Raw genomic sequence first — 16306 nt, 5'->3', positions numbered from 1 at the left:
GAAATTGAAGCGGGAATTTTGAATTAAGCCAAAAAGTTACAGATATATTTGTGTTGGTAGTCCTTTGTAGTTAATTAACTGTCTCTCAGGTAAAAGTCAAATTCTTGGATGTCAAATGTATACTTTGATCACATTTGATTTTTCTATAAATAATTTAGTCCTAAAACAAGCATAATTCATCACATTCCCATATGTTTTTATATTTTCCAATTTTATCGCAAGCGAAGTACTTGCTTTTCTAGAGTTTAATTTGTCATGACGCTGGAGGATCCCTTTTTTGTTGTTAAAGAGTAAGCAAAATGAATGTTTGCATGCTCACGAAATGTTTTTCCAAATAATTTTTAAACCACGTATTTTATCGCATAAATAAAGTGCATGAGCAAATTTTAGGTAATTTTTTTTTCTTTTACGGTAGATCCTGCTTTTTTATTTTAATAAAATGATTTAAATCAATATTGATTACTGTGATTACCATTGTTTTGTTTAAAGTGAGGTCTTCAAAGCATTAAATAAAACACGAGGATTATATCTTAGATGGACTGAGTTACAAGAAGATAGTGTTTGCATTACAAAAGATGAAATAGAATGGACCAATACAGAACTTAAGAATTCTTTGAGAAGCATTGAATGGGATTTAGAAGATTTAGAAGATACAATTGATATCCTTTTCTCTAACAAATACATAGTCATTTTAATTGCTGCCTGTTATTAATATACTAATTGCTTCATAAAAAAGATTTTTTCCTTAATAATTCACAAATATTGTAGAAAAAAATCCTTCTAAATTTAAAATAGACAACAAAGAACTAACGACAAGGAAACATTTTATTGATTCAACTAAAAACGAAGTAAAGGTAAGTTTTCTTTTAAACTTAACTATTATAAGCATTCATTTTGGTTCTCTTGATCATTTCATAATTTTATCTTTATTAGATTGATAATGCAGTTCAATTGACGTCCTTCTGCTGATTATACTACTAAAATCACGTTTTTGTCAAAAATATAATTTTTTTTGGATCTTTATTGAAAAATTTTCTATAAGTAGCTTAATTTCATCCTTTTTCCATACTTCTTGGTTAATGTTTTTATACATATATAACTAGGTTCAATTTTTGGTACTGAAGGGTATTGAAGCTGTGATACTGAATGGACACTATAGAAATACATTAATCTTAATTTGCTAAGGCAGCAGAGGTGCCTTACAATCCACCATGGCTGTAACATTGTGCTCTAGGCTTGGGCTGGGGTATAAAAGAGTCCTACAAGTCCTTGAAGCTGTAATTCTTAATCAACACTATAGAAATACAATAATCTCAATTTGCTAAGACAGCAAAAGTGCCTTATAATCCATAATGGCTGCAAAATTATGCTCTAGGTTTGTGCTGGAATGTAATAAAATCCTACAAGTCTTTGAAGCTGTGATACTCAATGGACAAAATAGATATACAATAATCTCAATTTTCTAAGGTAGCGGTTGGCGAATCATTTTATAAATATTACATGTAGTGAATTTATTCATATCTCTTCACTTGAGTGTTATACTAGTGAAATATGTTGCTCGGGATTTTTTTTTGTGTACATATTCAATCTTGGTGTTAAAAGTGACATCGGGACTCTTAATTGTCAGTAATATGATTATTAAGGTCTATTGTAGGGTATGTTGGGAAAGGATGGTCAGTATATATTATAAATTTGGATTTAGCCTATGTTTGTTGAAGCATGTAGTCATAATTTCAATGAGATTTGATGTGGAAATTTAATGTTTTGATGTTATTTAGCTATGTATTTGTTGTTTAAACTATTTTATAATTAATCAAGTATATAAATTAGATTTTTGTTTTTCTTTTCATTTTAGTCTATAAAAGAAAGAATCAACATGAATCGGAGTAGAGATAAGGACCGTACTGCAAGACAGGTAAAAATATTTTCAATTATTGTGATTTTTGCTAATATTCAAATTAAATTTTATTATTTAGGTTTCATAACCATTTTTCCTTTTCATTTTAGCCTTTGTTGGATAGTAGTCCTGTTCGAGTTGCAAATTCGCATTCTACAACAAAATATTCCAAATTGGAGAACAATTTAGATAGTCCTCAGAGACAATTTTTGAGTGATACCCTTAACCAACAACAATATTTAACGAGACAACAAGAAGAACATTTGGAAGCTATCAGTGATTCTTTAGGTTCTTTGAAAACAGTTTCCAGACACATTGGGGTTGAATTAGATGAACAAGCGGGGTAAGTCAACATATATACTACAATTAGGGGTTGTTTTATCAGATAATGATATTTTCCTTATTTTAAAACTTATTTATAAATATTATCACCCAATGGAGTTAGAATTGGAAATTCATAAGGAAATTACAGTTTTGACAAATTATTTGAAATTTATTTGTCATAGTAGATTGGAGTCTCTAGAATATTCTATTTTAAATTTTATAGAACATATTAGAACCCTTAAAAATGATTCAAATTCTTTTATAACTTTGTAATTCTATAGGGAAGGCCCCAAGTGATAAATCTAAGCAAATTTGGTCAGGGTTGATGCAAATCTGAATTAGACTGAATTATAGGTAGTAACACTCACTAATATTCTTTATGGGCTTATATATAAGAGATACTATAATAAAGAGTTCAGTTTGAGTAGTACCAGCAACTGCAATAGATCAAAGAACACAAATACGGTTTAATAGAGATCATTTTCACTGGAAATCATCAGTAATTGAATGTAATATTCTCATATTTGTCCATATTTTACATCTTTGACAATGTTTGAAATGTTCCTGTATATAGAAGAGCAAATGGAAGGTTTGCTCAGTATTACCCACAACTAAGATATGCATATTATATTAGATCAGTGATAGATTAGGGTGGTTTTAATATGAAGGGGTAAAAGGTTACTTCAATACTCAAACATACGTACATAAATTGTACCTTTTTATCTTCATATATGACAATGATCGACCAAGAAGGATCCAAAATGATTTTTAAGTAATGGAAATTTAAGTAATGATATAGCCAGATAACAATTCTGACCTCTATCCATTCGATTTATTGTAACTGATAGTCTCTTACGATTATAATTAATCAATTCCAAAATTTTCTTATATTGACTGAAATATAGAATTATCTTGAACAAAATTTAATGAAAAATGAGATTTGAAACTTGTCTGGACAATAAAAAACTGTAATTGATATCAGAGAAGAAATACAATTCCGTTTTTTTGTATATGCTACAATATGCGGTTGAATTTAACTAATATACCATTTTATACTTGTTGGAAGTTCTAATTCCACCTACAAATAGTAGTTTTCACCTCAAATGCATTCCTAACCTAACCATATTTTTTTGGTTTATAAAAAAATTGAAATTAAGGGTCAATTTTGCTGAGGAGTGTAATATAATTTTAAAAATATAATATCTGATGGGAACACTGTGATTTTGGGTGAAAATATATTCCTCAACAGATTTTTGTTTGCGTTTTATGTTTTCTAAGTGCAAATTCTGAATTGTTTAACAATTTTTGAGTCTTATAATTAGTGACATAAAGAATTGCTTAAAATTTCATATTTTTTTATTAAAATACACAAACTTTTAGGTTAAATCACTTTTTGATTGTGTAGTACATCACCATCTTTTTTGTAGTCTTTCAGAATAGATTTCAGTACCACTAATTTTGTTATGGATTTTTTTTTCGTGTTGCAGTTCTATTTTCAATCTGACAAAAATACCAAATAATATTCTTAAATTTATTATTTCTGGTACGTCAAATATAATATTGTCTCGCCTTTGTTGTCTTCTTACCGTCTAGTTTAGATGCTAATAACCATAAACTTACTTTTCTAGTAAAACTTCTCGCCATTCTTGTCTTTGTACTGTTTGATTTTGTTGCTAATGATATTCTCTTCATTTGAAATATAATGATAATAATAGTTTCATATGGGTTTTAATCATTCCATAGTTAAATATTAATTTGTTTTTAGAATGTTGGATGAATTTGGAACAGAATTAGAAAATACTGATTCCAAATTGGATTCTACAATGAAAAAGGTTGCCAAAGTTCTACGACTTTCTGATGGTAAGGAACTTTTTTTATATAACTTTGTACATTGCATTTTGTAAAATGAAAAAATCCACTTTAGAAAAATATTTGAATGCTAACCGATGGCTTAAAAATGATAGTTTTTAACTGTACCATGTGTAAAATAACAAATTCACTAACAATTGAAACTATTGTTTATTAATAACAATTTGGACTGCTGCAAATGCAACTCGAGACAAAAAAATCTGTCATGCAAAGAATGTTCTGGTGCAATAGCACTCATGGATATAGGTTTTAAAGTGACACCTATGGGATAACTCAATCTATGAGCTTCAGACAACTGACATGGTATCGAGGAACTGAAAGAAGACTTGGACAAAGTCGATACTATGAATTGGTATATAATATGGACATGAAATTGATCCATTAATAGTGCAACATGCAGCAAGAATTTGTTCAACGATATAACTTCCATATTAGCTAGATGAAGTTAGTGGAAAGCCAGTAAAAAGCAGTATTACTCTATACAACTGGTCCTCTCTCTACTATAAACCAGAACATTTTTAGTTTGTAGGGGGACATCAAAATTGGGGCAACAATAAATGAAACAAGAAGCTGTGGTTTGGTATGAGGTGGTATTAAACTTTTAACAACCGATCTTTGTATAACATACCTTTTGGAACCTCATCCATGCACTATTTATAGAAAACAAAATGCTACTAATGCATTCTAGTTATGGAGGGGGTAAAAAATCTTCCAAGAATAAGATATCCATACTTTGGATTGGTTATCGTGAAGCTCCGATCTTAATATGGGAAACTTTGAGTCAGCAGGTTAGAGCAACCACTTAGAGGTTTCGATGGAGTATAATTCAGATTAACAGAAATATGGAACAAGTTGCCACCTCGAATGAAATGTACAATGAAAATTGAAGAGAAAAAAGAAGCTGCAAATTACAAAAATAAGGAAAGAGAACACAGAGAATAAAATGGCCAAATAACAGTATGGATACTTTGGAAGACAATATCAAAGAAGAAGAATGAAGTCAGTATTTCAAAAATTTATTAAGAGAAGAAGACAAAGATGATATAAGTGATAATGAATCAAACCTAGCATCTGAAGAAAAAAGGACAGAAGTAGAATGTAATTATATAATCAACAAAGTAAAACACAAAAAAACAGGAGGTTAAGAAAAATAGTGAATGAGCTGATAAAATAATGCACAGAATATTTCAGATCATGTAAACGATGTGGAAAGTGTGGTATAGAAAGAAAATCAACAGTATATTCCATTCCTATTATAAAACAACTCATGGAAAATGCTATGAATACAATATTAGAAACAAGAAACAGTAATCATAAATGACCTTGACTTTTAAGTAGTCGATGAATTTAAGTTCTAGGCAACAATAATAAGCAACAAAAATGACACAAAGAATGAGACAAAGCAAAGGATTCATGCAGGATATAGGGCAAGAGAATAAGCCAAGTAACCAAATCTACAAGACTGCAATAAAACTAGTAGTTCCAAAGGTTGCAGAATTATGAGACAAACAAATATGGTCAAAGAACAGGGCCGGATTAAGATTTTTGAGGCCCAGGGCTAAAATAGTGACGGGGCCCCTTAAGGAATTGGGAAGCCCGGAAAAACAAGAGTAATAAAAGTAATAGGCATTTTCAATAAATTAAAATTTTAAAAATAATATCAATACGTTAGATTTGTGGTATCGAAACATCAAAAATACAAAATGTTTTCCAAATGATGGGGCCCTCTTGGACCTGGGGCCCGGGGCTATAGCCCCCCCCCCCAAGCCACTAGCTTAATCCGGCCCTGCCAAAGAACAACTAAGGATATATGAGAGGAGAATAATTAGAAAAATTTATGGATCATTGAAAGTTGGAAATGATGAGTATCCATAAATTGAGAATATATTAAAAATAAGGATATAGTAAATATTATTAAAGCAAAAAGGCTACGATGGTACAGACACATTAAAATAATGAAAAAACGACAGGGGATAAGGAAAAGTACAGAATGGAGACCGAACGAGAAAAGTTTGCCAGGTAAACCGAAAAATAGATGGGAAGATCAGATTCTACAGGAAATGGAGAATCTAGAAGTACATGATTGTAGTATGCAGATGCAGACAGAAAGAATAAGTAGTGATAAAATGTGGGTTGACCTCCCAAAAAATACAAAATCAAAAGAGCTCAATTTAAGTGGCTATAATTCTAAATAGAATGTATAGCTTTATATATAGGCTTTTTCGTAGTGGGATTGTGGCAAACTTGAACACCAAGTGTATTAACTAAATATATTCCGAGCTTTCGATTACATCATCGTTTGCGATTGAAATTATGGTCAAGTACAAAATAAAAATATGTATAGTTATAATAAAAATTATTTACATTTATTAGTTAAGAATTGTGGCGTGTTAAATTTCGTTTCATTAAAAAATCTTGGCACGATACATTGAGCAAGAGTACTACAGCACTACATCAAATCCGCCCAACTACTTTTCACATTTCCCTAAACTTTATGAATAGGAGAGAAGCTGTGACAATAAGAACACTTCGCATCAACCACACGAAACTTACTCACGGCTATTTGATGTCGTCAGAAAGTCGTCCTGTTTGCCGAACTTGTCAAGTTCCTGTGACTGTTAAGCACATCTTCACCGACTGCAGAGAATATTCTACCGCATATCAACAGTTTGATATGAAAACCAACCTCAAGGAAACACTTAACTGCCCGATGGAAATAAGGAAAATCGTGGAGTTTCTTAAAGCCACCAAACTGTATAAGAAAATATAATTTAATTTATGCATTAGATTTTGTAACAGTCCTGTATTTAACTTATGATTGTTTTTGTGTGCCAATGACCAACGCTGTCGAGGCACGTTAAACTAAATTAAAAAAAATCGTTATTTCGTTTTTTTTTGAAAAAAAAACATTAAATTCATCATTTTTTATATTGCACTTGACCATAATTTCAGTATTCAAAACCTTGGAAATATATTAGAGTTAGAACACTTTCCAATATTTAAGCAAATTCTCCCTTATTACAGGTTTTTTTCTTGGGAAATTTGTATTGATTTTCTCGAGAATGCAATTTTTGTTAATGGTGATCTTTATATTTCAGATCGGAGGCAGTGGACCGTTATAATAATTTTAGTTGTAATTCTTGTGATTGTGATATTTTTATTTTTTATACTGTGATTGTCTTGAGTTTTTTTTCTGTCAGGTTAGGTATTTTTGTTTTAATGTTCACATTTCAGAGCTGTTTTTGAAATATGAAATAAAAATTTATTCAATAATTAAAAAAAAAAATTGTTTGACTATAGAAGCATTTGTATTGAAATTTCTGCTTAATGCACTATAAATTTATACAAAACAAAAAATTCAGTAATTACTGTGAGACACTCTGTATAGTTATTTTAACGAGATTAAAATATTTTAAATGCAAATTTTGAGTATACAGAATCATTAAACTGTATTTTTAAATAATATTCTTGAATGTAAGAGGAGTTTATAAATTCAAATTGGAAAAAATATGAAGATGTTTCGTTTTATGAGATTTCATCTTAAAGAATTTGAAGAACCAACCGTTTTTGAACACATAGTCAATTCAAATTTACAACAATGAATCTCCATATTTTTTCAAACGAATTTATAAACACCTTGTAGAAGGATACGTTCTATAAGCTATTCCATTTTTTTATATTTTCAAGTATTTTTTATAAATTGAAAAGTATTGAGGATCTTCTTACCAAAACAGTAAAAAAAACAAAACAATATTTTAATATACGTCTTCCAAGCTGACATACAATTTAGTAACTAATCAGCCATTAATTTTAACGTAACTAAAACCAAATTGGAATTCTTGGAATTATCAACAATAACATTGTCTGGTCCTTCGACCCGGTTAGGAACTAACAATTTTTGGAAGAATCGAAGGATAAGACAGTGTAATTTGGAGCGTTGAACACTTAGATATGAGGTTTGTCGTGTACTGTGACCTGTAAGGTCTTTTTTGCCCATTTTCTAGTGCTACATGGGCATATATGCTATAGAATTTTTAGTTTGTTAGCATTAGAAGAACATTATTTTATTCATCTACTCAGTTTGGGCCTCTAAACATCCCATGATCCATTTTGACTTGATTATATGTGAGCTTTTAAAGCTGTTTCACTTCTCCAAATGATTACTATAGCTCCTTTCTGGTAGTTCCTGTTCAAATTGAACTATGCATACCTTTCAATGGCTCGAACTTCAATTTTAAAGGTGCTAGGATGGGTTCCTATTGATTTTGTGCCCCTTTTCTAAAGGCAGGTGGGCATATATTCCACAGTTTTTTTGCTAACTCGTTCCTATATGTGTTAGCATTAGGAGAACTTTCTTTTATTCATCTAGTTCAGTTAATGCTTCTTTCTACGACAATGTGCAGAGGAGTTTGGTCTAGAATGACTTCCAGTGCTGATGTTAGACAAGTCTTCATGATTCTAAAAATCAGATACGTACCAATTTCTGAATCTTGCTCAGGTATCGACTGCTGCTTCAGTTTTCTCTGCTCACAATCATGTTGTACATCTTTAGAAGTATTGGGAGCTACATCTCCACCTTTTGCCTTCTCTTGCGCTTCATGATGACCATTATAGCTTTCTTAAAAGTATCCTCTTGATGTTCTCCTTCCATAACAGCCAGGGTGATTCCCAGATACTTTAATTCCTGTTTTGGAATAATTTGTTTTCTCCTAGGTATATTTTTCTCATATATTTAGCTTCCTTTTTCGTGTGAATGGAACCAATGTGGTTCTATCCGAGTTTAGCCACAATTACACCATTACTGAAAAGTTGGTTCAGTATAACCAGAACTGGTACTTTCTCCACATTAAAACCTCAAGATTTTTCCTTAAGTATCAAGATCGTGATCAGTTTCACTGAAATATTATAGCTACAAAGCTATAAAATTATATTGACTGCCCGCCATAAACTCGTTTCAATATAATAAATCATGTGGCACTAGAACTAAGCTAGACTAAATCTTCTAATGGTTTTCTTGGTTGAGTTTTAATTTATTTTTTCATTGTAATACGTGGATACATTTTCATAAGAGGACAAACAACAATTATCCTGGCTTATGGTAGGTTTCGTAGCAATTCGGTTCGACTGTATTTCATTGTCCTGAAATTAAGGCTCGACACATTTGAGCGCGGAATATCAAAGGATATGTAAGGAAATCCTCAATACGGTTGTTTTTGTGAGAAAATCCTCAAAAGTCTCCTATTTATTTTTGGTTTTGGAACCATAGGGGAACGAATGATTATTTTATTATATATTTTCATCCACCAATCTCGAAATTATTGTATATATACCGATATTTATGTAAACTTACTTTGTTCACGTGAAATTACTATCATCATTTCAATTACGGCACATATATACATAGTGATTCAGAAAAAACAAACAGTTCGCTAATTTGATGTTCTATTAGAGCTGCCCTTTCAGTTCCGAACTCTAATAAACTCTGAATTGGAAATATTGGATTACTTTTTATCTAGTTGTACTGGATTTTCTTCCAATACACTGAATTTACATTCATTAAAGTTAATTTGATCGGTTAGTACCTGAAAAGGCAAAAAGCACCTAGTAAGGAGATTTATACTTTTTGAATCAGTTGTATTAATGTTCTGCAGAAAATTTTTGGAGTGATTTAGCCCCGAAAAGCTTGTTTTTCTTTAAAATCTCTTATGGAACATTTTTCTACAACCAGAAAGTCTCCAGGTGAGTTAAAGGTGTTTGTCACCTTTTTTCTGGTATATTGGTCTCTATTTTCTTCGATTTTTATCTGATCTTGCACCCAGATCAAGGAACTTCTATTATTCTTGTTTATTTCAAGTATACAAGTATACATTTTCTATGATTTTAGTTTTTTATCATAATTTGCACTCCCTTACATTACATACTTTCTCTCTTTCTATTTTCTTTTTCTTCTCTTTGTTTTCTTAACTTTTTTGTTTATGACGAAATTATTGCTGTTATGGATTGTATGTTTAGCTCTAACTGAACACGTCCCGCTCTCAACTCTCAAATGTTTCTTTTTAACAGTTTTCTTCTTCCTTAAGTCATCAGTTACCAAATTTCACAACAAACTGTTTAGGTTATTTGGAGATGTACACAGCAATGTTTGTTTATCTTCAAGAAACCTCAGTTATTGCGGTTACGGATGGCTTTCTCAGCTGAGATGTACACAACAGTGACATTTGGGTTTTGAAAATCATGTCTTTTGTTGGTTCATCTTATATATCTCGAATTAAACTAATTCAATTTACAACAGAGTACAAGTCAGTAAAAGCCTTTTTCGTATTTTTCTTTGAATTGTTACTATAAAATATATAGTTCTACAATTGTCGTAATTGATTTGAACCTGAAAATATTGAAATATATTTTTTTGTATACTCCAGACATTCATGTTAGAAAACACCCTTTACAACATCATGTCATGATAGTTTTTTTTTTAAATTGTTATTGTTTCTTCTTTTTTGGAAGATATACACATCTTTATATCCTCTTGTCTTTGAATTGAGCGTATTTCGCCCTCTTAGTCATTTCTTGGCTTAAAACTTTCCAGATACTGCTTTTATTTGTCTATTTAAGTTTTCCTTGGTATACTGTTTCCAAGTTCTTTTCTATCATTTGCTCTATGTGATTTTGAGTTCCTCTTTTTTTAAAGCCTTCTTTGTTGTTTTAGTTTTAGTTCTTATATGCAGGTATTCAATTTGAAATTCGTTTATTAGTATTTCCTTTGTTATTTCATCATATTCTTCTACTTTATCTCTTTTTATCACTTCTTCCATTGAGAAGGGTAAAATAATTACCAGTTTTTAAATTAAATTATTACTAAATCATTATTGTTTGGTCTATCAAAAAATCCCGGCTCGAAGGACCAGACAATGTAATTATGAGTTTTATCAAATGAAATGTCGGTTTGGGTGAAAATTTTTCAAATTATTTCACTTTCTATAAGTTAGTTGTCATTTTCTAAAAGCAATGTTTCTCTTTTTCCGTAAAAGGATTATAATAGTTGACATCACGTTTAAAGGGTGGTTTATGTTGTTAGAATATTGGATAATAGGACTGAATATATATCTGATTAGTGTTAGAAATAGTATTTATTTAAAAATTTTAGTTCTGTATAGACTGGTAGGAGATTTGAAATTAGATATTTATTAAAATGATTTTTTTAGCCCCCATATAAATTGTTTTAGAAATATTGCTGTTTCTATTTGTTTAGATATTTTAAAGAATTTTTAACTGTCACTATTCGCTATAAAACGAAAAATAGTGGTGATATGCACAAATTTTTTTTTCCAATGTAGATGGTCTTAAGGGCTGATACTAATTTTCCAATTTCACTCTAATTGGTACCAAAACTAAAAATTTAAAACAACCCATACCATGGACCATAAGGGTTGTTTTGGTATGCACTGTTTCTTGTTTATCATATTTGAGGCATATTTGAAATCATATAAACCGATACCCGGCATTATTTTGGCAATTTCTTCCTGGATGTTGTTCTTTAAACCATGAAAATTTTTTGCACTGTGAAACAAATCACAAAAGAAGTAGAGTCTTGAAAAATCTTTTGCGGTGTGTGCCTTTGTTGGAACCATATGTCCTCTAGGTTATTCCTAGATGTTGTTCTTTAAACCTTGAATATCATTTGGACGGACTATAGAAAAAATTATAAGGAAACAAATCCGGCACTGCAAATCGCCCCTGATTGAGATGAGGCGTTCTAGAAAGTAGTTTCTTGAAACAACTCTTGCGGAACCAAATGTCCTTTAGGTAATTCCTGGATGTTGTTCTTTAAACCTTGCAGATCTTTTGGACCTTGGAAAAAATTGAAAAGGAACAAATCTGGCATTGCAAATCGCCCCTAATTGAGATAGGCGTTCTAGGAAGTGGTACCTCTTGTTGTGTATGCCATTATTGGTACACAAACACTGCGACTTATATTCTTAATGAAGCAAAAGCCATTAATTGCACCTGAGGAAATTGTACGTCAAACTGTGACTTTAGTGCATGCAAATGCATTCCAAACAATTCTCGAGGATTGATGTCAACACAATTTGATTTATTCATGGACCCACACCAATGAGCTTCATCATTAAACCGATAGCGTCTTCGGGAAGGACCTCACAGACCTTCTTTAGAGAATTGTAGTCACGTTTTGACCTTCTCATGAAACGATCGGAAACTTCAAGAACAGGCACTGCCTGAGTGTTCTTCGGTAAAGATCTTCATTTTGTCTTGGTTTACCTAAATGTAGTGGTCCATATAACAATTTAGTTCCGGTCGATTCCGAAATGCGTGTCGATCTTAGCGACAAACGCACCCCATTCACTCTTCTAATGTATGATGGCGACTAAACTATGCTTGCATTGCGCCTCCGAATGGCGCGCATTAAAAAAACAAAGTTATGCTACTGAACCCTGTATTATTTAAATTTTTACTCACAATAACGTCGATAACTGTTTGAAATGATAAAATACATTCGTATTACACAATAGGAAAGAAGAAACTGCTTTGTATATCGTCTATTTCGGGGAATCCCACGATTAAAATAAACAAGTGTTGTTAATGGGTGCTTTACATAAAACAAACGATATATAAAATACTGTTTATCTCCCCTTTATTGCCATCTATTCCCCAATTATATTTTCAATTTTTTTATTGAAAAATGACTAAGGACATTTTATTCTTGTTGAAACTGTAGCCTCCTTTATTGTAATTGTAATATTATAGATGATGTTGACCTATTTATATGAACAATGGCATATAAAAGTTGTTTTATTTATTTTACCTTCCCATATCCGTGAAATAAATGCGATATTATCCTCAAAAGAAAACGAAATCAAAACAACCTCTTCGCGATCTGTATGCTACGACTGGAGGTGTATTCCATTTGATTAGAAAATGAAAATGAACAAACTCAAATATTTTAAGGACATTACGGAAGGACCTAATGGTAAGAAAGACCTAATAGCCTTGGTAGTACCTTTGCAGACCTCTTTCTCTCCTTAAAACACGGAGACTTCAAAATTGGAGAGTCCTCTAGGTGTTGCTAACTTTGAAGCTAGCACCAGGTCAAATCTCAAGATTTTCGTTCTTGCGTTAATAGAGCTTGACCGTTACAATGGACACCTCTCCTTTGCTTAGTTGCAATATTTTCACCTCCCTGAGTGGTATCACCTAAGAAGCTTTTGACCTGTCTGCTTTTATATGACTGGAGTCATGTATTTTTTTGTAACATAATTCAGGAAATATTTTCTTAAGTAGACAAACAATATTCGCTAGCTACTGGCCAGTTCTAATCACATGGATAGTTCCTTTGCGGTCGAATTTGTGTCCCTAACCCATGGAGGCTTCAAAATTCATCCGGGTGTTCCTAGCTTTGAAGGTAACACCAAGAGTTTCTTTCGTGTGTTGATAACAGCTTCACAGTTGCAAAGGATACCTCCTCTTAGCGTAGCTGCAGTATCTCTGCCTCCCTGAGGGAATACAGTTTATAGAGGTTTTAGCCTGTCTCTATTCATATGACTGGAGTCATGCTTCTTTGTTCTTTTTGGAAGGATCTTTGTTTCCTAACTATGGGAGGCTTTTAAATTCCTCCGGATGTTGCTAGCCTTGAAGCTAGTACCTGGTTAAATCCCAGGATTTTTCTTCTTGTGTTAATAGAGCTTAACAATTACAATGGACATCTCCCCTTTGCTTATAAGCAACATTTCTCCTCTCTCAGGGGTGTCACCTATGAAGGTTTTGGCCTGTCCCCATTAATATAACTGGAGTTAGGCTTCTATGTTTTCTTTTGGAACGATCTGAGTATAAACCTCTACCATCATTCAAGAAAACGTTACTTAAGCAGACCAAGAATATTCACTAGCTACTGGTGAGTCGTGATTGCCAGGTAGTCTCTTTGCAGTCCTCGTTGTCTGCCTAACCCGAGGAAGCTTCAAAATTGGAGAGCTCCCCGGGTGTTCTTAGCTTTGAAGCTAGTACCAGGTCAAACCCCAGGATTTTATTTCAGATGCTTAGCTGCAGTATATCTACATCCCTGAGGGAGTACCGTTTATAGAAGTTTTGGTCTGTCTCTATTCATACGACTGAAGTCGTGCTTCTTTGTTTTTTTTTTGAAAGGATCATTCACGAAAACGTTTCTTAAATAGACGAAGAATATTTACATGCTACTAGCTAGTCCTAATTGCCTTGGTACCCCCTTTGAGGTATACTTTGTCTTCCTAACTCATGGAGGTTTCAAAATTCCTCCGGTTGTTGCTAGTTTTAAAGTTAGAAACAGCTTAAACCCCAGCATTTTCCTACCTTTGTTTGAAAGAGCTTAAAAATTACAATTGACACCTCCTTTTTGCTTAGCTTCAGTATTTTCACCTTCCTGACGGGTGTCACCTATGAAGATTTTGGACTGTGAAAAGTGCTAGAGTGGTTTTCCGAGAGAAAGAAACTCAGTGGTTCATTTTGATGAGGGATAGGGACATTTTTAAGCAGGGTATTTTAGGCAGTATTTCATAGAATGGCCCCGAAAGGAAAAATTTCATCTGCAGGGCTTGGATTACTGTTACAACTGGAGTTTTATACATTTTATCCAAGAATGAAATAGAACAAACTAGAATATTCGAAATGACTTGATAGGCCGGGTCGTTCCTAATTGTTTGGGTTGTCCTTTTGTAGTTGTTTGTTGCCTTTAACCATGGAGGCTCCAAAATTGGAGAATCCTACGGGTATTGCTAGCTTTAAAGTTACAACTGTTTTTCTAAAGAAGAAGAAAAGAATATATACTCGAAACCCCGGTGATGAAAATATTGTTTATAAATAACAAAATTAAGTCACTGAAGTAAGTTTAAGAAGATTAATCTTTTTTGGTAAATGTTTACGACGATTTTCTTCTATAAGCTAAGCAATAGCCTTGAAACCATAATTTCAACAGTGTTGTGTACATATCTTTCACCTTGCTGCCTCTCTAACCTTATATGGTCTTCATACATGCCCAAATAGAATCTTGGTTCGTAATTGAAGGTTATTCCATCCAAGGACCTAGCTTTGGTGTTCTCTGTACCAAACCAGTTGACTGTTTTAGTGCCCAGGGGTGAGAGGTAGGACAACATGAAGACGGAATTGGGTTTGTATAATCTACAAACCTTTGGTAGTACTTGACCTGAAACGGTTCTGTACAGCCTAAAGCAACGATCTCTGAATTGGATTGTTTTGTAACTCTAGCTCTTCCTATATGGCGTTTTAACCCCACAACCATCCACATTCCTGTTGCGTAAAATTGCGTAAGACATCTAACTCAATCGGTAAACATTCGAAAATGTTTTCCCCCTTTCACTTTAGGCAAGATGAACAAATTTAAAGTAGCTCTCCACAACGTGTTTAACATCAGTTGTTATTTTGACTTGCTTTTAATTATGATCATCATTCTCATATTAAAAAGAGACAAAGTTTTGAAAGGTAAGAAAAACGAGGATCTCTGAACCATGAAACTCTGCTGCAGTTGCTTCTGCAGTTGAAGAAGAGTCATTATTTCGAAATAAACTGATATACCAAGTGCCACTGCCGAGATTAGAGTAAAAATTTATTATACCATAATTGCTTCAAAATTTTTTGGCACCGTTCGTGTTTTGACGAATTTCAAGTACCATTTAGATATAATAGAATAAAGGTAAGTACGGCCCTAAGTGATAATTATCAATCAAGATCTTTTCCAAGCTCGAAATGTATCTCTTCGAAATGCAGATTTTTAAAACTAGCGTAAGGAGCTGTATGGATAAATTTTGGACCAGAATTCGAGCTCTCCATAACACTCGGAAGAGTACTCACTATTTGTTAAAACCGAGTTTCCAGAAAAAAATATATGTTCTTACACAATATCGCCAAAGCGACCTCAAAGGCTATTGTGCGCACTTTCAAGCTAGCGTGGAGTGTAGCAAACTCTGAAAACAAAACTGGTAATGAAGAAGCAGACAAACTTGTCAGAAAGGGGTAACGGTACCATATTCTGGACCAGAGTCCTACAGTGGCATCTTGAGACGAAAGGAAGGCTAAAGAGTCAGAGAAAGAATACGTTAGGCCTAAGATAATCCAAAAGGTTTATAACCATACGCAGCTTGAGGAACTTTTCGAGATGTCTGGACACTAAACTGGTGGTCGGTCAAATATCACTTAAGACGACAGGAATGACAG

At 32.6% G+C, this 16306-nt stretch overlaps 1 protein-coding gene across 1 annotated transcript; it reads left to right on the top strand.

The window, feature by feature from the left end:
- The first annotated feature begins 85 nt into the window (after positions 1-85).
- LOC130445700 (syntaxin-6) lies at positions 86-12892 on the top strand. The gene is made up of 7 exons (XM_056781517.1): positions 86-290; positions 490-663; positions 764-854; positions 1856-1915; positions 2008-2240; positions 3987-4081; positions 7189-12892. Exons 1-7 carry the CDS (start codon positions 256-258, stop codon positions 7263-7265), a joined length of 765 nt encoding a protein of 254 aa, XP_056637495.1. The 5' UTR covers positions 86-255; the 3' UTR covers positions 7266-12892.
- Positions 12893-16306: the final 3414 nt, after the last annotated feature.

The sequence above is a fragment of the Diorhabda sublineata genome, chromosome 6 (genome assembly GCF_026230105.1).
Source record: "Diorhabda sublineata isolate icDioSubl1.1 chromosome 6, icDioSubl1.1, whole genome shotgun sequence".
Lineage (NCBI taxonomy): Eukaryota > Metazoa > Arthropoda > Insecta > Coleoptera > Chrysomelidae > Diorhabda > Diorhabda sublineata.
This window is presented reverse-complemented; position numbering and strand designations above follow the sequence as displayed.